Below are 24,745 nucleotides of genomic sequence, written 5' to 3'. Positions count from 1 at the left end.
ATACCTGAAGAACACAAGGTGACACCATATGACGTTCCAAGGTCATTCTCTCTCTCACAGGTAACTACCTTCACCTGTATTTTAAGTATTGTGCCCAACCTGAACATGACTAACTTCACTCCTTGAGGACACCTGTCAATCATCCTCCATTCAGGACAGGCTGCCCAAGTTCTGGCCAGAGCATATTACCATTTTTCAACGTTTTCCAGTATTTGACTGATGCCACCATGCATCCAGATTGCAAAAGAGGAGTGTCAGTGAGGAAGCATCTTACATTAAGACAAAATTACTGGACTAAATTTGGTCCCAGTTTGACAGAACTTGGTGTAGCTCTTATTTCTGCTTTTGTACACCACATTATCCAACGATCCCAGGAAACAGAATGAGCTATTTACTTAATGAACACTACTGATCACAAAGCTGTGCAATTACTCCGAACGAGCAGCTTTCTCTACCAGTCCAGATCCAGTTTAACCAGCTCCATTATGTTCCAACATGCAGAAATCAAACGTGAAATCTAGTTCTGAAGACAGAAAGCTAGTATTTATTCAGATCACTAAAAAACCCATCTTTTAACTGAGTTTTTGTTTTATCTCATCCAACATATCCATGAAAAACAGTTACATCATAAGCAATAACAATGGACTTCAAAAACATGGCAAGCCACAGCCATCCCACTCCTCACAGCTCCCCAAGCAGGGTAGAGCAGATTGCCCCTAACCACATCCAATCAGGTTTTGACCATCTCCATGGATGGTGACCTGATAACTTCCCTGGGCAGCCTGTTACATTGCCTAACCATTCTCACAGTAAAAAAAAGTGTTATTATATTTAAACTGCATTTCAATTAATGCCTCATTGCCTCTCATCCTGTCGCTGGGTGCCAAGAGAAGAACGTGGCTATGTTTTCTTTACTTGCTGCCATTAGGTATTTATAGACATTGCTAAAATCCCCCCTAAGCATTTCCTCCTCAACACTAAACAATCCCAGCTCCCTCAGAATTATTGTTTTCATTTTTTCTGGAGAAAAAGTATTTCTGCTTTTTCCTCTTCAAAACATTCTAGTGCTTCTGCTTAGTTTTGACCACACAAGACAGAGTAGATTAAGTTTTCTTAAATTACAGATTACCAACAAGAAAGGGACTTCCATACATTTTGGTTTATTTGATTTGGTAGTATGTGTTTAAAAGGATCCTCACCTCGGTCTGCTATTCTCTTCATTAACTGGTGTTCACCCCATTTAATTAGATATTTAAGAATATCTTGTTCACTTGCCTGGTAGAAAGAGAAAGTCAACAATTTGTATATGATTAGTTTAAATCACAGACACCTCTTTCACAGCTAAGAAGAAACAACAACTGTACCAAAATAAGTATTTTTACTTTACGATCTGCTCTAACACTTGCTCAAAATATTTTACAGTAGTACTACTGGTGTATTGCCACCATGATTCCTAGATTTGTCCCTTATTAAATCCCCAGGAATTAAAACAAAAATTATTTCCACAGAAAGAAAACTTGAGGCCAGCATGCAAACTTACATGACTTAAATCTGAATTATTAGAGTTAATTGAAAGGACAGTTCCAACACTGACTGTTGTTTGAATCTTTTGTAAATTTAACAATACATTATTTGCACAGACTCATAAGTTATAGTAACAACCAAATGTAATACACAGTAATCTCAGTGAAGAGACATATTTGTTATACTATGAACAAAGCACATTTGTTTGGTTTATACCTACATATACACTAACCAAACATTTTTAGAGAAAAAAATCAGACTGAAAAGTAAGTTTTTACTTTTGTAACAACTAGGTTTAAATAATCTCTAACACTGTAGTTTAAAAAGCAATACTGGGACATATATAATTTTAAAAATCCTATCTACGCTATATGGCTGGTCATCATTAAAGATATCTTTCTTGAACAGATACAGCATAAAAAAAATCAAAAGCACAAGTTTTCTATTATTCAGTATGGTGTCCTCTCCCTAAAACCACTGAAGTCAACAAAAAAAATCTGCACTACTTGTCAGAAAAGTTATTTTTGTCTCCCCAGAATAAAATAAATTAAGCCTTCTGAGCGATTAATTTATTAGCTCTCACTGCCCCCAACCAAGATATACATTGTTACAGCGTTAAGTATTACCACCACATCATTTTTTACAAAACGCTTTAACATGCAAAGCAAATGTTAAGTTCAGAAATGCTTCATTTAAAATAATTTGCAGCTGTTTCTAAGCTATTATTAGGCTTCTAAGTAACAGCATATACCACCAGCTTGTGTTGTGTTATAAGCCAAGAACAAAACAGTTTTCTTAATAACTACTTCAATTTCATTTTTTACATATTAAAAAGAAGTGCTTAGCATGCATACAAAGCCACCTCCTGACTACAATTTAAGATGGGCTACTCACAAATGCTTCTAGTAATGGTATCACATATCCTGCTCCAAGCAGGACTAGCTGTATTCTGAGCTGCAGATTACCTGTAAATAGTCAGACTGAATCGCTGTAAGCAGGTGGTCCTTGCTTAGTTCATAGAAGACATCTGAAGTCATGACCTGGGTAAACTCCTCACAGAGGAAATGCAGCGCCTGACGATGCACCCACTTGGAACCGTACGGCTGAGAACTCCACTTCAGAATGGCAATTAAGGTGTCTAGTGAAATGCTCTCAGCAATAATATCTTCACAGCCTAGGAAACAAAAGCAAAAAAAAAAAAATCAATAAAGTTGTTACAGAGACACTTCGATCCTGAAGAAATAATACAAGTGTCAAAAATACGTAATATAAAGGATTATACGATTCCCATCAGAGCTACAGTGAGAGTAAAATCAGAAGTGCCATACAGACCAAGATTTGCAAACGGGGTTAAATTCTGACTGAAAGTCTAATGTATTTTTAATTGTGGTTTAGGGATTCCAGCTACAGTCATTCACCCTCTAAAGCCACACGAAACTCTTCCTGCTGGTACACTAAGATGAATGACTGGAAGAAAGCTAGTTCAGCTATATTAGAAAGCCCTTTGATTAACACACATTACCTGTGTGTTTAACTCACTTTAAAGTCACAAGCCTGAATTTGAGTCATTACAGCAGATTCAGAGGCATACATGAACTGTACCACCAGCGAGATTTTTGCCAGTATCACTTTCCATATTGACTCTCCCGAGACAGACCATGCAGCAGATCAGAAACAAGAGCTGTGACATGTTGTTGATACTCCGCTATTCAGCGCAGCATGAGGGCAGCAAAGCATAATTTTCTGACTAGCAGCAAAGGCAGAAAGCAGTGAGCAGTTGCTCTAGGCCACCATCCTGGCCTCCACACCAAACACGGCACAGAGGGGTGCCAGGGCAGAGAGCGCCTCTTCAGATAGGGAGCCCCAGAGTGAAGTATGCAAGAGGCAGGGGCTCTGACTTGTGTCGAGTCTGCTACACCTTCTCTGCACCCACTGCTGCATTAGGAGTTACTCCTTCACAGAGTACGTGTCTTCCAAATACAGGACGGGAAATCTTCCCATCCTGAAAGGAGATGGAGCAGATGTGGAAGAAGTCAGGGGAGACACACTGCAGGAGGGCTGAAAAACACTGTTAGTCAGGATTACTGCACTAAGACAGACTGCACCACAATGCGAATAACTGCAGTGCCCAGCAGCACTGTGCTGATTTCACTTGCACATCTGGCTTAGATATTCACAGAATATGATTTCTATTTGCACTACAAAGATAGCAACTTGAAGAAAAAAATCCCGTGCTAGAATTATACATTCCAGTCTCAATCCACTATCCATTACAGCCACAAAATTATAGCTGTACTCAGGCCTGTGAGAGGTTCCTGGATGGCTGAGAGCAGCATGCTTACAGTGCAGTTCTTTTACTTCTTACACATTATCATTTATCCTCTATTTCAGCAACATGAAAGAATTAAAAACGTTGACTGTTGTTTAGAGAACTGAATCTCCTTACTGAACTCTTAGGTGAAGAAAATGTTTAGTTTCGTAATCTTAACATTTGTCAAGACAAAGACCAGAAAGACTCATGGTGCTACATACTTCAAACCGGTTGCATATGTGCAAAAAAATCCCAAAACACCAGCAAGTAACAGAACAAAAAGAAAATCTTACTTTTCTACATAGGCCAGCATATAGTAAGCGTTGACTCATTCACACTATTAATTGCAACAGAAATGAAGCAGTCATTATGGAGCAACAAGTAAATGTGCTATTTCAGACAAGTAGAACTCTATTTGCTGAAGTACTGTTTAGAAGCAAAATCACTGAAATGGGAAACTTAAGCAGTAGAGGAGAAAAGGTACTAGGAAGCAACAGGTTAGACAAAACACAAAGGAGGTCACAAATTTGCCTGTCCTATCGCATATGTGCATTTCTACTTAATAGTATAAAAACAGCATGTTAATTATGAGAATAATATTCCAACATTTATTTTTTCTGAAGTTAAGTACAAAAAAATACAGTGAATGATATATACAGTCAGTGCTCAGCGAGAACATTTACAGCAAATTCCAGGAATGTATCTGGATGTATATGTAGTTCTGGAAGCAGTTTTTATTTATTTTCCAAGGTAATTTAGGAGAATAATGCCTGCGTCCCCCAGTATTAATATAAATTAGCCACGCTTATAATTGAAATAAGCTTTCTTCAACAAGCACTTGGGATGATTTGTATTTCTACATTTCTACCTGACTTGCTTCAGAAAAGACCATATATCAATGCAGCCACTGCCAAAACGCTTAACAAATGCATATACATTTCTGGAAGACATATTAAAGGTCGCATTATGCTATTCATCCCATGTTAGGCTCCCCATTTTTAGGCTCTCCATTTGTTTTTGTCAAAGGCAAACGTATGAGTCATGTTCCACTGCACCTGTTTAATCCTCGACCATTACTGAAGTAATACAGTACTTCTCAAACTACCTCTGACCATTACATTACACGTCATTACTACTAAAAATAAGGACAGATGACTTACTACAGATGTTGACCTCTAATCTGCAGAGCAAGAATCGGCCTAAGTGAGCAGTGAACATGCAGCTCAGCTTGTTTACAGAAACAAGAAGCATCTACCTGATCATCGTTACAAATGACAGCAGAGGATCAGAACCACTCTCTGAAATACTCCACTTGGCTTTTGGTAAGCGTTAGAAAAACTGCCCTCCTGAGATGTGGGAATTCCCCAGAAGCCCAGCAGATAAACCTCATTTTGTATTCTTCAAAAATTCCATTCAGGAACCCAAAAACTGGAGTTTAGGAAAAAGCTACTTTAAAAAAAAAAGCTCAAAATACTTCAGCATATGTCAGGAGTATGAGTAAATGAAGTCTGGAAGCTTTCCACTTCACAGTCCGTTTCTACTTACAATTCTACTTACATTTTTAATGGCTGACATAGCATTGAATAGTCTCTATCTCCCAAACCTGCCCTCCCCAACCATTTTATCTTCCCCTTTGGGTCTCAAAAAAAAAAAAAAACAGAAAGAAAGAAAACCTTAAGCTAGCAACAGACTTGACAATGCCAACAAAAGGTAACCAATCACTGGAATGACTAGTTACAGTATGCTTAAAAGAGGAGTTAGCTTCCCTAAATAAGAAACACACAGTTTGAAACAGTTCTTTAAGGCCACCTGTTGTGTTGCACCAAGTCTCACCCTACTAAATCCTATCACAACTTTTTGCACATTCTAATTATTCTGTTTGCATGCAAGCTGATTTCAGCAGATGATTACATCCCCTCAAGAGTACACATAAGGAGCATTCCGTTTCAAAGGCAGTTCATAGGCCCATCCACCGAAATCAGCCACGACAAAACTCAAGCTGTAAGCACAAGACAACCCACAGTGAATGCCTTTCATAGCATTTCCTCATCCAGCATTTATTTTTGAAACAATAGGAATGCTGTCCCTGCAAAGACGGAAGACTATGTATCCACAAGAAATGCAGTTCTGAGGATCCGAGCACTACCGATTTACAAAAGCAGAGCATCAGCGCAGCCTCATTTCTGGGAAGCCTTTTTGCACAGCTACCAGCAATATGACAGGAGATGAAAAGCTCATTTAAGATGCCTAAATGATGAAACAGTCCTTTTCCCAAGTATTTTTATCAACGTCTCAGAACAGTGGGCATGTTAAAAGTACTTCTTCTGAAGCAAGCATGAGGTAATAATTAAAGTGTTTTCTGAACATCTAAATAAATTAGGGCAACCCAATTCTAGCTATGGAAGGAATCCAATCCTTTTCCTTGGCAGAAGGTTTTCTTGCTTTAACAATCAGCCACTTGGCAAAAAAAGCTATCATCTAATAGCCACAATATTGTTCTTCACAGTGGAATAGAGCATTTTTTTCCTATGAGTGCTGTTTTATAATATTCAGGCAGCGACAGCCTTTCCAAGATCTATTTGCAATGTCCCTAAGTGCTCTACCCCAATCTGCGACCATTAGCACCTTCCAAAGATCTTTCATTTCTTCAGACTCCAAGATGAATGACTTTATCCATTATGGACAACTGGGGCTTTCATGCCCTCTTTTTGCTGGATGCCAATAGCCATAGGTCCTGCCTACAGACAAGTCCTTTCTGCTTCCCCAGTTCTCTCTCAAACACGATTCCACAGCCCTTCCAAGCAGGAACAGCCTGAAACAGTTTGAGCCCCTACTCAGCATACTAACTAGCAGCTTGGGATCTTATCAAGACAGTTGACAGACCTACCAAAAACAAATTACGTGCCCTCAACAGTTAGCAGAAGTGGGACTAAGACAAGATCTTCCTACAGAGTTGTTAGCTTTATTTAACTCATTTTGTAGTGGAGACCTTTCCCCTTAAACTTATGCATACCAATGAAGCCAAGAAAACCTAAATTAAAAAGAATTCATCTTGACAACAAAACAGGATCTAGAGGCTATTTAAATGGTTTCTAAAGTTTGTCACCTTAGAAGGGACCATGCTGACAACCAGGACCCATGTTTTTGAATCTGCTGGCACACAGAAAACAGCTCAAAGGCATGAGTCACAGCTAGTCTGGACTACAACGTATCTGGAAGCTCCAGAGACACGTCCCCCTGTACTTGGCTCTGGTGAGGCTGCACCTCGAGTACTGTGTTCAGTTTTGGGCCCCTTGCTACAAGAAGGACATGGAGGTGCTCGAGAGAGTCCAGAGAAGGGCAACGAAGCTGGTGAGGGGTCTGGAGAACAAGTCTTACGAGGAGCGGCTGAGGGAGCTGGGGTTGTTCAGCCTGGAGAAGAGGAGGCTCAAGGGAGACCTCATCGCTCTCTATAGGTACCTTAAAGGAGGCTGTAGCGAGGTGGGGGTTGGTCTATTCTCCCACGTGCCAGGTGACAGGACGAGGGGGAATGGGCTAAAGCTGCGCCAGGGGAGGTTTAGGTTGGATATTAGGAAGAACTTCTTTACTGAAAGGGTTGTTAGGCATTGGAATGGGCTGCCCGGGGAAGTGGTTGAGTCACCATCCCTGGAGGTCTTTAAAAGATGTTTAGATGTAGCCCTTAGTGATATGGTTTAGTGGAGGACTTGTTAGTGTTAGGTCAGAGGCTGGACTAGGTGATCTCGGAGGTCTCTTCCAACCTAGATGATTCTGTGTCATCCATGAGCATCCTTGCTGTTCTAACCAAGTTCCTGATTGGAAGAAAAAAAAAGACATTTGCTCAGCCTCCTTCCCATGTCTTACAGACCCAAGGATGCAAACATGTCCTGTACTAAAGAACGTTTAACAAGAAGGCTGCCCATACTCACAGGCTGGTCAACTAGTCACAAAAGCTAACCTCGTTGCACACTGGAATTAAACCAGACTGTCCTCCTCTCACACTCCACACCTCCTGCTCTTGCGTTTCAGTGGCACTTGGGTGGCCACGCAGCATACCAGTCAACTCATTTCTGTCAGATACGCATCCACATCAGATCCCTGGCTGCACAAACCATGTGGGAGGCAGGGCAGCAGTACCACTTCTGGCAGCCAAACCAATCTGTGTCAGATTCAAGCGACCTCACATAACTCAAGACAATTCCTAGCAATATGAATTTAAGTTGTCCACAGCAGTAGGCAAAACATCACCTATGAAAACAGTAAGAGCAAGTCAGAAGAGTTAGATGGGTTATTAGTTTTCTGTCTGTACTATTATCTCATAAGCAGCAATACAACAACCTGTACTTTCCCGTAACTGTATTGGGCAAAGGGGATCTTCTCTTCAGCATCCATTTCTGTCACATTTTGGCTAGCCCAATAGTTACAAAACAAGATAATTTCAGTGGCTTGACTTTGCCAGTTGATTAACTATTAGCTTCATCTCATTTTAAAGATTTTTTTTAAACCATTTGAAAAAGATGGAAAACTGCTAAAACTTAAGGCAGCTAGAAACCTCTAGCATTCCTTTAAGACAGAGAATACGGAACTCCAGGGAAGAAACGTAACCTGATGCCAAGGCAGCAACTTGCAGGTGCATTTCCCCACACGCATACTGTAGGACTCTGAGGCAAACAAGTTTTAGTTACTTAGAGGTAAAAAATGACACGAGTGTTGTGCAGAAGAGAAAACAAGACCTAAGCAGCACTGGAGATCAAGGAGTCTACAGACCTTAACAGTCAAACACTTCTGAAGTCTATTGTGAAGTTCAGTACCTCTTTTGAGGTACTTTTAATCCCTCCATTGATTTGTCTCAACACAAAAGAATAAAAAACGTTTGCGTACTCCCATCCTTGAGAAGCCGAATTCAAAGCAACACCTGCTATGGACCTGGTAATGCATATGGTAGCATTTCCTAATTCAAATACTGAGCTGGCTTGACTTTATAGCACTTCAGATGGTTAAAACAAATACAAAACATGAACTGAAGGTTAGGACAGGCAGCATTCTGTATTATGCTAACCAACTTTCCACTGTGAAAACTCAATAAATTACGTCAACTCCAACACAGCATACCATGCAGCCATTTGAAATACTAAATCAGGTAGCAGATGAAAACAATGCAACTTGTGTAATTTAAAAATACTTGGATATTGCTGTCAAACTGTAAGGCTGTTAAGCCTTCTAAGATTTTTGAAGTTATAAGTTTATTGAAGTTATAAGCTTAGCCAGAAATTTAAAAATTGTCACATGTTTAAAGGTATTCGCATTTGTGGCAAAACACTTTTTAACATTTCCTCTGCCAAACAAAGGAAACACCCACTCTCCTGCTCCTACCCTAAGCACAGGACATGAATTTAGGAAGCCTGAAATCTGCTTTTACATCCTTGGCTTCTTGCAGTCACCAGTTGGTAACAGCCCTTGACTGGGCTGCAGCATTCCTTAAAAAAAAAAAAATATTCAGCAGCAGGCAGCTTCGCTGATTCAGCTTAAACAGAAAACAATCGTGTGTCAGAAACAAAAGGCTGTCAACTCAACCATAACGAAACAGACGGAAGAACTTAACATAGGAACAATGAAGGGCTGAGGGAGGCTGAGCTGATGTTCCCAGGGACGCCTAGTAGCATTACTAGCCATATACTTCCTAGAAAATAGGTGACAAACCCTGAAAGCAGTGTCCAGATCTGTTTCTCTGCAAAAATTTGTTTGCAACATCACAATTGTGTGTTTAATTGGGCATGTAATTGGCCAACTCTGCAAAATTCTTTATCCTTACATATAATCCTGACTAACAATACTGTACGAAAGATTTTCTGCTTTCTGAACTTTCCCATTTTCATCTCCTTAATGTAAAACCTTAGTAATAATTTCAGGCTTGAGTACAAGTGAGTCATGGTAAGGAGATAAAAGGTCAGATTTATGGTAATATTTACTTCTTCATATTCCATTTATTTTACAGTTATAAGTCCCAGACTAGTTCCTTTGAGCACTTACACTGCACTAATATAACTAACACACTTGCTCTAATCTTCCCACAATACATTTGTGTGTATTTAATACAGCTACTGCGGGCTTCCTGGTGCTTCACGACTTCAGTACTGCTGAGATCAAGGGTACTTTTGATGTCAGATGATATCTGCCTCCAGATCAAAGGCTGCGCTCCTGAATATGACTATTAAAATAAAGTTTCTTTTTATTCTTGTCAAGGGTAAAGTAAACACCTAAAAATAAAAGGAAAGAAATGTATAGCTAAAAGTCTGAAATTATTTTCTTTAATTTAGAAAACTTTTTGCAGTCTTTCTTCTACCTCTTGATTCCCTGGCAAGACCACTGCATAGGGTCCCAGCACCCAAGAACCTGCAACAGAAAAGATGTATTGTGCCACCACCTCAACGGGACTACTTGTGGTAGTCAGCACTAGGGCCAAGATGCACGTATTCAGCGTAGATGACCAACAATTACGATACTGGAGTCAAAGTTCTCTGAAACAGCAGTACATGTGGCAGTGCGGTAAAGCTGGAAGGGGGATTGTTTTAACCATGCACAGGGAATAGGATTAGGGAAGTGATCTGGTTTTAATAATGGTGCTATCGAGGAGGACGGGCTAAGTGATTTTACACCCAGTTTTGTGAGCCAGTGTGTTAAAACAATCACCAGTGGAGCTGGAGAGCAGCAAGACGACAAAAGCAGGAACAGGAGTACAACAGGCAGAACACAGCAACATTCCCCTGAGGGCTGTGCTCGAGCATTGTGGAGAAGGCTCTAATCCACACAGCCTCTGCAAAAGCAGTTAAGAGCTTCACTTCCTCATAGTTAACAAATAGTGCAGCATGCCTAATAACAGTTTCTGGGTTATTAGGTACAAATGGGTTTTGGTATGACGAGACCTACAGATGAAATGATTGCTGATTAGTTCATTTATTCGTATTACTTCACTCAAAGACCCAATCCAACTTCTTTAGGAATATAAATGATTTACACTGATCATTAAGTCAAGCTGAAGCCAAGTAAGTTCTAAAGGGGCTTGCTTTACTTGGACAGTAAAGATTCTTAGCACGTACCCAAACCATCACTGACTTCATCACAGGGAAGCAATCTATTAAATACAGTTAGAAAAGGGAGCATGGCTGCGTTAGGAACAGGATGATTTCCATAGAAAGAGTCAAAGCTGAATCATCGCTGAAACTGATGAAGAACGACATCTGGATACTTAGAAAGGACCCCAAAGACAAATCAAGCTAAAATCAGCTGGAAATAAATTAAAAAAATGATCAGAAGCTTTAAAATCCATCAATTCCACTTGACACTCAGCTACAAATATCCAGCCAAAATTGGGTAAAGTGAGCAAAATGAGTTGGAAAGAGTATCCAGACCTGCATATAATGAACCCAAAATATTTTGCAGGAAACCAGGGAGACAAGCTTTAGCATATTTGGAATTGGCCAGAATGAGCGAGCCAAATCAAGAACTTGAGCTGGGGTGTGTGTGGAAGTCTAGAGAAGAAACTTAAGACATTAGCTACCGCAAAAGCCAACCGATCGGTCACAGAACCTGGGTGAAAGTGATGCCTGCAGCCCAGCGGAGGAGAAGAGCACTGTCAGAGGACCAAGCTGGGAGACTTGACGAGAACTGCCTGCCCAGCGGGCCCCAGCCACTACACACAGTGCTGTCTCTTCCAGCGTCGCTCTGCATAACGCCTGCAAGTCAGATGTCTGAGTGACAGCTTCTAGCACAGAAGCGCGCGAGCTGTGAATCAGGGAATGGGAGGGTCACTACTCATGTGGAGACTCAGCTACCTCACGTGAAGTATTACACCTGCTAGGGGAGGACAAGGTACTGTGGTATGTACTGAAATAAGGTGTGATCGCTACTAAAGCACATTTTAAATGATCTGCTAGTCAAGTGCAGGCATTTGGTTTTTTCCTGATCTAATAAGCTTCCTTTTAATTTTGATTATAGGATTAAACCACAGCAATTCTTTAGTGCCAGCATAGTACAGTTTGACCTAAGCATGAACTCAGCATGCTAATTCAGTATGAAACTGCTGGATACTGATTTCACTGGCATGCGCAGATTTTCTACAAACTGCTTACTGCTTTCTCCTGCATCTAGGTAGCACAGCATCCATCCATAAAATCATAATTAAGTTATCAACTGGAATTTCAATGTCTGAAGGGGTAGCTGGCGGGGGAGAACATCCACATTCGTTTGCTACTGTTGCATAATATAGCAAATTTCAATCCTTCCCTGATTTTACTGCATTTTTCCCCTAAGGATAACAGCCTCCCACCCCCACGCTCTACCTCACCATTACACAGCTCACCATTTTCGTGGTCAGGCACAGATTTACCAGACAAAGTAGAGACCTGATGGCCACTGCATCCCTGCACCTACTGTCAGTCACCATCCCCAAAAAGCTCACAGCTCAGGCTCACCCAGCAGGCAGCTGGGACCCAGCTGGGACCACGCTCCCACGGTTCCAGCCACCACTGGGCGGTGCTGCTGCAGCTGCGGGAGCCTCTCCTTGACCTCCCTCAGGGTGGGCAAAAACCCTTCAGTTAGGAAAATCTAAGATCTTCTCCCACTGACTCATACAACATATTTTAAGGCAAGTACTGACCCACAGCACATTACTGAAGAGCACTGATTTACGACACACTGATCTGTTTTGAGAGAAGTTACGCTGCTCCTTCAGAGCACCTTCAAATTCCTCAGTTGTTCCAGTTTGGATTTCCAATCCGAGGGAAAGAATTACACCCTGTTCATCTATGAAACAGTGAATAATTATTCAGCGTCTTAGTGAGGGTTTCATTCACAGTTTAATTCCCTCATTAGCATTCCCTGTGCACACTAAATCCTTTTAGCACTTGTATAAGCGCATGCACCAAAATAATCAGACACTGAGAAACTGTACACTTGCAGCACCTTCCTCATTTCAACTCATTTTCCTTTCTTGCTTTCAGCTGATCTATGAATTATCCTGCTCTCAAGTAGCATAAACTTGGATATATTGTATAGGAATGAATCCAACACTGCTTCAACTATAGTAAAACTTTATGCCTCTCCTGCATTCCGTTTAATGTTAAGTTTCTAGGTGTACTTAGAGGGAAATAACAACAAAATCAAGTCCAAGGACATCTCACAGAATGAGAATGAGGTATCTCAGAAAGGAACTCTCCCGTTTCCTGGCAGTTTTATTTCAGCAGGATTATTCCAGCTTCCAGCATCATTTGAAAATTAGTTTCCTAATACCAGCCTCTAGGGAAGATACAATAGTTACTGATTAGTTTCCCATATCTTCTATCAAAGTTAGATGCAGCTCCCTGGAGAACCTATGGATGGTTTGAAGAAACTGGGTATGATCTCCTCACACAGTGCTTATAGCTGCTGTTATCTGTCCATCCCCTCCTTAACCTTCCTAATTTTAAGGAGGTCAGTTTGATAGTTTATAATACAAAAAAAAAAAATCTTGTCAAGTTTAATTTGATAGCTAGAAGTTACAGATGTACAGATCTACTGCAGAAAGTTATTTTCTTAAAATTAAACTAGCTTAAGCAAATCACGTCACTGATCTCAGGGAATTCCATTCTCAGTTTCTCACCTCAAAAGTAAAATTATCACACCCCACCGTCAAGGTGGGAAGCAACTGCAGTATCTCATTACGTACGGCATAGCCACGAAATAGTCTGAATCCCAACAGGCAAAACAGCAAGCAAGGCTCAGGCCACCACAGGAGGTATCAGTTCACCAACCATGCTCTGCAATCTCAGCCTACAACAACCCTGGCCAGCCCTTAAGTGCAGGAAGAAAGCTATCCAGAGTTGCTTGATCTTCGAGAACAACGGACAGAAGTGAAACCTTGTAAGGCTGAAAACACTAACTGCCCCCAATTCAGTTCTGCTTATCAAGAAATAGATACTTAAGTCCTGCAGCACTTGCACAATTAAACCTTTTATGTTTACGTTCAAACAGCAAGATTGCAGGCTTGGTGTGCCTGCTTTGACATAAGCCACAGAAATAATTTAAGTTTCCAGACTTGCTAATACGTAAGATCACCTCATAGCAACTCTAGCTATTTCCTTCTCTCAGCAAGAATCTCTTGTATCCTCCACCCCATACCTCATTTAGGCCCAAAAAAGGGATTGTAAATGAAAGTAGATAAAGATCAGAAATAAAGACCTGTTACACATATTTGAAATAAACAGCATGCTTCAATAATGATGCTCATTGCGGCTAAAAGCCCTCATATGGCATTTCTTCTGTCCCTAGAAAACACAGATGCATTATCTCCAACTTACAGATAGGAAATAAATTCTTTTTCTTCAAGTACATTGCCAGCCACTGATAGCAAGACTCATTATGCATACTCACGCTGTAAAATAGAGTGCAGACAAACTAATGGTTTTCAGAAAGAAAGCTGGCAATTCTAGACTTTGTACCATGAATGCAGTAAAGGGCCTTATTTTCAGAAAAGAATACACACTCTACAAAAGAGGAATAAAAACTGCAGATGAAGTAGTTAGCATTTTTCAAAACCTCAGCTTGAACTGAGAAGACTTGAACGTAGCAGCTTTCTCAATTCTTCACACAGACAAACATCCCAACTCACAGCTTCTGCTGACCAGGTTACAGGGCGAGCTGCTGTAGGAATAGTGCTTGAACTGTTCTGTGAGAACAGGCATTGCTAATTCTACTCATTCAGATGCTCAAAGAAATTCAACTTTCACCACCCCCAGCAACAGCACCCTTTCCACATCCAATAAAGGTGGCTGACATGTAGGATTCCAGCACCAAAGTGACAAATTAACAGAGGTGCATTCACGCTCAGGTCAAAAATACCCCTGGATCCCACAGGCTGCTCCTATTTATACTTCCTTATTTAAATGTAAATGTACAATAACCGTAGTCTTCTTCACTTAACATTGTGAAAAAAGATGCACTACAAATATGAGTGAATAGAACTCCAAGTTTCATTGCAGAAGGCTATTTTATCTGACTATGAGCACAGCGCAGAAACTCGAGCAAGTGTTTCCTATTCTTCCCCTTCTGAAAGCAGAGGGCATGCAAGCATAATACCCACTGCACACCCTGCTCCTACTGCTGAGGTAGGACGGGAATTACTGAAAGGCACTGTGAAGAGAAAGCAACAGCTGGACAGGAGACAAAGCTTCACTGACAGTTTAATACTGGCTTCCATACAGGTATGACTGTGAAGAAGGTTGATTTCCTCAAACGGACCAAAGCGAAAAAACCCATACCTCCTCCCCTCCTTTCTTTTTAAACTACTGTTTGGACTACTGCAGAAACGTACATTTTTTCTTTTCATACTGACATTTAGCATTCATGTTTTCTTAACCAAGTTTGACATTTAAGCTATTCACAATTAACTAGTCTTGTGGAAGGCATCCCTGCCCATCGCAGGGGGCTTAGAACTAGATGATCTTGAAGGCCCTTTCCAACCCAAACAGTTCTGATTCTCAAGATTAAAAAAAATTGTTTAAATAAGGTCATTTATTCTGTAGAGAGGACAGCATTACGTACATACCTTGTGCAAGCATGTTAAACTCCAAGAACAGTGCTATGTGGTAAAGCTCCATAGCTTCTTCAGCCCTAGTCATGTTTAGTTTTCCTGCTACAAGAGCCTGAACTTCACTTAAACTGCCCACTGAAGGGCTGGAGTGCAAAACTGAGAGGTCCACCACATCTGTATACATACAGTTCAAGATGACCTTAGCGTACTTTTTTGGTATGATAGATTCATCCAATATAATTCTAGTTGGAGTTCGTAGAGTTCGGTCTGTGATTTCTTCACCAGTTCGTATCCTCCTCTGCAGCAAGTGGCGAAAAAATGGAGATCGTGATGAAATAATAGCTTTGTGAGCTCTGAGCTCTTCATCTAGACAGTTCTGACTTCCACCAAAAGTTTCAACTAAGTCAGAGTTGGATGAAAAGCTTAGAACCACATCATAATAGCACATATAATCAAACAGTGCACGCATGTCAACGTCTAAGGAATTTGGTGTTCCAAATTCTTCACTAAGCTGCACGAGGATATCAACATTTTGGAATCTTGAATCCTCCATTCCAAACTCTCCCGTATAAAGGTAGTGTAACAAAGCAGAAAACATAGGCATATCAATGCCAGCTGTGTTGATGTCCATTATTATTTCTGCCCCATACTCTGGTGAGGAAGAAAGCAGCGTCTTAAAAAACGGACATCTTGCCGCTAATATCGCACGATGCACAGGAAAACAAGTTTCTTGAAATATTAAGTCTACATCGGTACAGTATTTGTACTGATAAAGTTCAGCCATGTCTTTTTGTAGCGTCCTGGCTTCTGGTCTTGCTAAATTAGCTTGTAGATAAAGTTCTTTTAAGGCTGACGTCCCTTCATATTCTTCTACTAATGCATTAACATCTCTGACATCCCAGCCTGAGAGGAGTTCTCGCATCTGCTTGGCATGATCAGCAGATCGGCTAGATTTCCGACGCTTAATGAATTTCTTTTTGAGGGTGGCAAGGCCAGAGGTTTTCTTTTTCTTGTCTTGAGGTTTCTCATGGCCATGGTCAAGGCTATACAGCTTTGATTCACAGCCATAACCTTGATGAGAGTAGGATGATGTCCCTGAAGGCAAAACAAAAGGAAGAAAATTAAACACATTTATTCTTTAAAAGAAAGGTCTGTAATATTCAAGCGGTCCATCAGTGTCTCTAAGTTAACAGTTTTTCCTTCTCCACACATAAGATAATTCAACAAGTTGAAAACCTGACTGAATCCTTTTCTGGCTATTAAGAACAGAAAGCCTTTTTCTTCATCTAATAAGCTTATATTTATTATGAAGTTTATACTTTAATAATAAGTTATTGAATTATTAAAATTTATAGCTTCATTTTCTCAATTCTAAGAGCCAGGCAGTGCCAGTTGATGTACCTCTGTTGCACACGGCACACTTATCAAAGCAGGAAGAGAGAACTGTGGTCATAACGTTACAAGCTTCATTGTACTAGCTCTAGGAGATGCAAAAACACAGCCTTTTTAAAAAAAACTTGTAGGAACTTAATGAAACAGTAGTCTCACAGTAGCTGTGAGCTCCCCTCATCTTCCAGAGTAATTTTCAAATTCTGTTCTTCTAGCACTGTTGTTTCAACAAGAAAAGCATACTTTGCATCAAACACCTAACAGAGGCACAAGGAAAAAGGGTGGGAAAAAAAAACAAAAATAAGAACACAGTACCAAAACTGTCAAGAAAATTAAGGACAATTAATCCAATTTTGATGCAGATTTTAACAAGAAAATAGAAATCCTGCATGTGATAATTAAGTAGTGCTGAAAATCAATCACAAAAAGGGATCCTTTCCACAGAGCAGATGCCAATTTGTGTGTACACCCCATTAAAAACGATATGGAACGTGCAAACTTTAATTTAGTAAAGATTTCCTTTGAAAGTAGTATTATGCAATTAAAGAATGCATGTCATTTTTCATCGAAGATCATTTACATGTAAATTACGTTGTGATCCAAACCTGCCATGAAAAATAGATTTTCCCCCAACATTATTTGCATTTCATTCCTGACCTGTTCTCCTAAAAGAGCATTTGCTGATGGCCATTTTGATGTTAGCTACGTATACAATAACACAGATAGTAAGAAAAGAAGTTAGGATTCACATTTTTAGAAGCAATGGAAAACTGAATTAAAGTTTTAATAAAAAAATTAAAACTATAGTTTAAACAGAACTATGACTCACTGGGTAAAGGGCTATTTTCTAATTTAATTTACAGAGTTTTCATTCTGAGACAGATGGTAGAAAATGCAGACTTGACAGGAAAAAAGAAGTACACCAAACCAACATCTTCCAGACAATATACCAAAATAAGACACTTCCAAATGGCATAAAGATCGATAGCAATCACAGGCTTTGTTAACCTGAAATATATTTGTAAATATTTCTATTGGGAACATTTAATAGGTTTCTATTACTACACTTGTGTAACTTCACTACCTGTTGTGGATTTTTAAGTTCAAAGCATGTCCAACCACCACAGTTTGTGTGGCCTTCTGTAACTTGTTTCAGTCACCTGTCTGTCTCTCAGTTCCATTTGTTCCAGGCAGATTTGATGTGATGCTATTTTGACGTTATGGGCCAGTCTGTTGAAGTACAGTTTTAGTTACCACATTATTTCAGATAGATATTTTTTTAAAGTTTGAAAAAGACAGGAGCAAATCAAAGTTGTATCTGAGAACACGGCAAATCTAGCAATTTAATAAAACCATAAATTGTTTCATTATTTAAGCCTCAATAACTTTAAGTAACCCTATACACCGGCTTTTCTGCCAAGCTAATAAAAACTTCCCAAATCATGCCGTGTAATGGTTTTACAATTCGCCTGTTAGTGAAAGTTTTGGGAAGGAACTTTACTTTCTTTGACGAAAGACTATTTTAGCCATGCTACATTAAATTTCGCTCAATCAGGCAACATATTGTAAGTCATATTGAAATTTCAAGACATTCAAGTCAATTTAAATGAAAAGACTAGTAACTCAAAACTACTTCAAAGAGATCACGTCGTAAAATCTGCAATATTCCTTCTAAACTATATAATAGATATTACAATAGAAAAGTGGACATTCAGCCTCCTGCTGATAGAGATGAGCCTACAATTTCACCATACTTAAAGAGTATAGATTACATTTCACAATAAAAGTAACTACACTTTGGACATTCTGTAACGATGCTGCTCTGAGGGAACAAGCCAGCTCATTACTATTTCAAGTATGTTGGATTCTAATGGCAAATTTGAGTACATTCAATATTCCCTTACATTCTGCTAAACAAAAAACTAGGACACCAGAAGTCTCAATTTCTCTCTTCCCCGAAGGCTGCCATCAGGTATTACTTGCACATGAATCACCACAAGACACTAAAATACCATTCAAACCTATGCACACCCTGAGCTACATAGAGGATTTAACTTCAGAAGCACTGCAAACAGCACTAGTAAGTCTTACAATTAGATAAAGCACTGCTATTAATAGAGCTGTGGCAACTGCTTTTCTCCAGATGCAGAAGAGGAGATGCACTAGCACAGCCTCTCTGGATTCCCAACAGCTGGTGGCTCAGCATCCCTGAAAGAAAGTTTTGACAAGCCTCTTTTGGGTCTACCTGTATTCCTTCAGGAGACATTGTCATTAGAAGTCGGAAGAAAGAATTTACTCCCCTCTTCTACAATAAAAGGCGGAAGTCTAGTATTGCTGAAAGGGACCTGGGGATGCTCACTGACAGCCAGCTGAACATGAGCCAGCAGCGTGCTCAGGTGGCCAAGAAGGCCAACAGCATCCTGGCTTGTATAAGAAGCAGCAGTGTGGCCAGCAGGACCAGGGAAATGATTGTCCCCCTGTACTCAGCTCTGGTGAGGCCGCACCTCGAGTACTGTGTTCAGCTTTGGGCCCCTCACTACAAGAGGGACATTGAGGTCCTGGAGCGTGTCCAGAGAAGGGCTACGAAGCTGGTGAAGGGCCTGGAGCACAAGTCCTATGAGGAGCGGCTGAGGGAGCTGGGGTTGTTCAGTCTGGAGAAGAGGAGGCTCAGGGGCGACCTTATTGCTCTCTACACCTAACTTAAAAGAGGTGTAGCAAGGTGGGGGGTCGGTCTCTTCTTCCAAGCACCAAGCAATAGAACAAGAGGAAACAGCCTCAAGTTGTGCCAGGGTAAGGTTTGGGTTGGATATTAGGAATTTTTTTTTTTTTTCCACTGAGAGGCTTGTGAGGCATTGGAACAGGCTGCCCAGAGAAGCAGTTGAGTCACCATCCCTGGAGGTATTCAGAAGACGTGTAGATGAGGTGTTGGGGATAGGGTTTAGTGGTGGACTTGGCAGTGCTAGGTTAATGGTTGACTTGGTGATCTTGGAGGTCTTTCCCAACCTAAACAATTCTATGATTAAACGTTGTTAAAAAGCAATAGCTACTTCATGCCCCTAGACCATGTCTAGCTCTGAACAGATAAATATTTATAACAAACAGATGCCTGCCAAGAGAAACTACTAGGGCACTTGACAATGAATAATGGGATTTGTCAAGTCCTCTGCATGCCTACACGTTAAGAACTAATTATAGAGCTGTATATAAAAAACAAACATCTTGAACAGATGTACCACCCTAGAAAATGGTGTGAAATCCTCCTTCTGAATGCTGTAGACAAAACAGCAAGAGAATGACTAGTTAAGCCTTTGCTAAAACAAAAGTATTTTTTGCAGGGAGCACTTCATTTGTATTGATTTAGCTCCTCTTTGAAATCTGCAAGCAAATTTAGCATTGATTTAACTAACATGGGAAGTCACACTATGAAAACACCGTGCTTTGTTAGATCAGTTCTCTGCTTTCAATGTTCATCCTACATTTATACTGTAGCATGGTGCAATTTTAATGGCAAAGCAGCATGTCTAAACAAACCCACAGGTCTGAATCCAGTTTCCAGAAAGAAGGCAACTAATACACATCATGCTCTTACACCACCAGTCTTCGTGCTGCCCAAAAGCATAACTGCAAATATGTACACCTTATGCCTTCTACATAATGAAACTGTAAAAGTTCATGTATAACAAAAACATGATTACTTTGACAAGTGATTAAAATCTCATCTATCAATTTTAGGACATCTATTTTCTACTGAGACAGTTACAACAAGCCAGCCATCCAACAAGAGTCAAGAAATAGCCAACCACCACAAGGGAGAAAGAAGGGATATATGCCAGTGTCACAGGTAGCACAGTTATACTACTAGTGTACATGCCACCATAATACCAGAAGATTTCGGGTTTTTTTTTGTTTTGTTTTTTGTTTTTTTAAATATCAGAACACTCATTTTCGTTGCTTAAGATGATACAATCACATGCTTATAAACCTTCCTCAAAAAAGCCTCAACTCCAATTTTCATTAGGTAATGGGAATCCGTAAGTTTGCAGCATACTAAATAATAGATTTCTATTTGGGTTTTAATATCGAAGAGCATCGTGAAAACCTTCCACACACAAAGGACAAAGTTCCCAGGGAATTTGATGAAGCCTTTGGAACTTTCTCCGCCTCTTATAAACACTTCAAGTGATGTTTGGGCATGCAGATCTGCTAGGGTTACTCTTCATTCAATATAAAGGCAGATTAAAAACCCACCAAGATGTGCACTGAAAAAGTCTTGGCCGCAATTTTAGGAAGAACATAGATATAAATTGAGATATTTCTTTTACTACTCTTAATGTATTTTCAGTGTATCTTAACTAAGCCTTTAGGAGGACTTTACAGCATAGTACAACATACTATGGAACGTACAAGATGTTAGTGGTAAAAGTTCTCTTGACATGCTACTAGCACACCCAATTTTAATCCAGAGAAGAAACTTTCACATACAAGAACTTGTGTGCTGTCCCCTACTCAGATCTCCAAAAGTTAGGAATGTCACAAAAGCTGAGATTAAAAAAAATTACAAAGCAAGTCTATTTTTCCTCTAAGAATTCCACTGCGCTTTCAGTGGTGATTACAAATAGAAGTAACACTGCATATCATTAGCTACTTATTCACTGTTGCAAGCCAAGGCATAAAGGAGAAATGTGTTTATAAAGTATTTATGTTATTTACTGCTAAGATCATTCTTCAGGCTGTCAGGGTGTTGTTTTTTCTAAACTCGATTATCTTCTGAAGTAGTGTCTTCTTTTAGATTCATCATGTAATTATTATTTATAGTGTGACAGTACTTAGATCTACACTGAGGTCTTTTTGTGCTAGACTGAAAAGCATATAAAGTTGGTACCTGCCCCAGTTATGACTGGGATGAGAAGGTAGTTTAAGAGCACATCTACTCAAGTTTCTACTTAAGCAAGGTACTTTATTGTCCTGACGGTATTATAAACAAGAAGTAACTCCCCTCTCCTCACCCCAATTTGCAGAAACAGGAAAAGGGCAGAAGGAGAAGTTATCTTCCAGACTGCTTGTTACTTGAACAGGTTTATTAGCAGAGATAACCTTTCTGGCAATGAGGAAGTAATTCACTCTCCTACAGACACAATGCCAATACTACAGGGAGCACTGATGATCAGGAGTGTTCTGCGCTCTAACAGTTTCACTGAAAATCTGAGGAAGAATGTAAAATGGTAAATACTATTTACAGTTAGCAACTGCTCTTCAAACAGCAAGAGCTAGTGTGTATGGCTGAATTTTCACAAAAACACTTTTTTTTAAATAAATAACCTAGCAGCTGTTTACTAGCAACTGGCAGACCAACTCATTGCGTATGTACACCAAACAGATATTGAACAGTACCAAATTTCACACACTACTGAGCTTGAACAGATTCAAACTTATGACCTAGAAAATAAAAACTAGGCATAATATTACTGCAAAGAATTTAAATCCAGTTTATATACAATCCAGAGAGCCATTTATATAAGCAACAAGATAACCGAAGAGACTTACCTATGAACGTCTGTTGTGCCTGTGAATTTCCCCCTACCCTTGGGGAACATGAGTGAGGGTAGTTAGATGCATTAGCACCCATTTTCTTCAGTCACTCAGGCATTCCGCCTGCTGGCTCTTCAATGTATAATCCCATAATCCTTTATAAATCTTCAATCCCAGATCCAGCATTCTGTTCCTCCATTTCTGAAAAGCAAAACACCAATAAGTTACTTTAACAATTGTTTTTCGTAGATATTACATGATTTAGAACAAACTCAGCCTCCAGCACACGGTGTTTCTAGAACATGTTTGAGGTTTTATTTTTAAAGATAACTTTCTGTTTGAAGGATTAAACCAAGATCAAAAAACATTTTTCCTGAAATCTGTAATGTCCAAGCCATTCACAATTCAGTATGACAAACTGCAACAAGGAACAGGATGGCTAGCAAGCTCAGAAGTCTTCAAGCAGGGGATGGTCTAGACTAGACTAGCGCTGCTCCTTTAACTATGCGAAGAAAGACTTTACATGCATACTGATGCATTCACACATTGTTATAAACATCCCTAATTCAATTACAATGACTGGGAAAGCAGAATAAGCCAATTTGTTGAAGGTTGTACCATCATAACTGCTTTCAGTTGCATTCTGATTTCACACCAGCTGTGTAGTTCTCATTCAGTTCTTCTTTTCAAGTTGGGACTAGTAGCTAGAAGTAGGTTTTTAATAGTCAAAATAAGGCATGTATTCATTACCTAAATGAACATTTATAACAAACCCGAAGTTTAATCTACTCTTTATTAGGCATTTGAAAACATTTTAGAAGTCAGTTCTGAAGAAACCTGAACAAGGACTTGCATCGTACATAAAAATAAATTAGAAAACGCTTGTTTGTATGTTAACAGCACTGAAATATTAATACTGCATAGTGAGAGTTATCACAGTAAGAGCTCCTTTTTAGTCAACTGAGCGTGTGCACCCCCATCAAGAACACAAACAGATGGACAGGTCAGAAAGAACCGTAAATTCTAAGGTAAAGTCTACCCTCAGAATTTTTTAGACTCAATTCGGTTCAGATTTAATATTGTGAACATGTAGCTAAATTCCACCAGGCTGGTACAGGTGTAACTATACTTACTATATGCTACCAACCTTATCCTCTTTCTCAGCACAACTCTGGCATGCCAGATTGGACAGCTGAGTACCACACAAGAGTATGTGTTTCAAGGAAGTTGCAGCACCTGGTCTCTTTTCCCTGCTTTAATAATTTGTATTTCTGGCATGCGTTTAGAAGTGGGAGTTACCATGATGCTGCAGAGGTGAGATATGATCCTAGCTAGACACACACACCTGGCTTCTTAGTCACAAACGCAGCATGCAAAACAGATCCATCTCGAGGAGCAGAAAGTGAGAGGCTTCAGATTGCTGTAGGCATAGGGGGGAAAAACAACAAGTGTCGCAACATACAAGGGCTGCTTACATGAGGAAGAAGAGCAGAGCCAGGTTTGGAAACCTGGCTTAGAGATGTAGCAATGCGAAGAGGTGAGACACTGGCACGGCACCGAAGCATTACGAAGAGGGTGCGTGCTTTCCAGCCATCTGATGCCACAGAACAAGGTTCCTCAAAGCAGGCCATCTGGCATTTCTGTGGTCACCAGGTGCTTACAGAAAGGAACCACAACGCCTCGCGACAGACATTTCGTACAGGCACAATCCCTACCGTGAAGGGCTTACAGCCCAGGTCTGCCTCACAAAGTTGCAGCCTGTTACCCCTAGCCAACCTCTGCAAAGGCAGAAGACCATCACAACACAGCAGCTTTACTGGTATTGCGTATGCCAACTGCAGCCTGTCTGCAGGCTCGCGAGCACAGAAAGGGGGAGCTGCCGTGCCTGCCCTCCCCAGCTACCTGTCAATGTCTCCTCAAGTGCTTGTAAGCTGGTGCTTTTCTCGACCTTATCTCTACGCAGATTCAGCTCACCACAGGTCAGGAAATGGAAAAATAAAAAAATTTTGCTTGCCTGGTGAGATAAGCCTGCTCAGTATGAAACGAGAACCAGAGCGTGCACAGAACGGGCAGCATCACACCTGCTAACGCCAGCAAATCTCAGCAAACACAAGCTGTTGGATTAGTTCAGTCTTACGCAATGTTCTTCCCCACCACCATCCACACATAAAAATAAGCTAGTTATTCTAGGATAACCATGCCCATACGGATGCAGACCTCTTCTCCACACAAGAAAATCTCCATGGACTTAAGGAAAAACACAGAAAACAACTTTCACTGAAAGTGACACTTCAACTGATTTGTGTACCTACAGGCTGCGTTGCATAGATTTTACTTCCATTTCTATACGGAATCAGTTACATTTAGTACAAGCAATAAGAGTTGGAATTCAAACTGCAAGGCAACTGTATCACAAATAATAGCCAGCA

At 40.2% G+C, this 24,745-nt stretch overlaps 1 protein-coding gene across 4 annotated transcripts in view; it reads right to left on the bottom strand.

Moving 5' to 3' along the window:
- The window catches only part of BTBD7 (BTB domain containing 7), a 57,101-nt gene that overhangs the window by 14,964 nt on the left and 17,392 nt on the right, over window positions 1–24,745 (bottom strand). For 3 of the 4 annotated variants that reach the window (XM_040557542.1, XM_040557544.1, XM_040557543.1), the window contains exons 2-5: window positions 22,332–22,517; window positions 15,414–16,493; window positions 2,490–2,698; window positions 1,200–1,275 (exon numbers count right to left, since the gene is read on the bottom strand). In XM_040557542.1, the coding sequence (XP_040413476.1) occupies window positions 1,200–1,275; window positions 2,490–2,698; window positions 15,414–16,493; window positions 22,332–22,413 (1,447 nt within the window). In that variant the 5' untranslated portion in view covers window positions 22,414–22,517. Of the gene's footprint in view, window positions 1–1,199; window positions 1,276–2,489; window positions 2,699–15,413; window positions 16,494–17,871; window positions 18,018–22,331; window positions 22,518–24,745 lie in introns of those variants that run through there. The other variant, XM_040557545.1, reaches the window with a different exon arrangement.

This window comes from Cygnus olor, chromosome 5, assembly GCF_009769625.2.
Source record: "Cygnus olor isolate bCygOlo1 chromosome 5, bCygOlo1.pri.v2, whole genome shotgun sequence".
In the NCBI taxonomy this organism is placed as follows: Eukaryota; Metazoa; Chordata; class Aves; order Anseriformes; family Anatidae; genus Cygnus; species Cygnus olor.
Note: the sequence above shows the minus strand (reverse complement) of the source record. Positions and strands in the feature narration are given on the sequence as shown.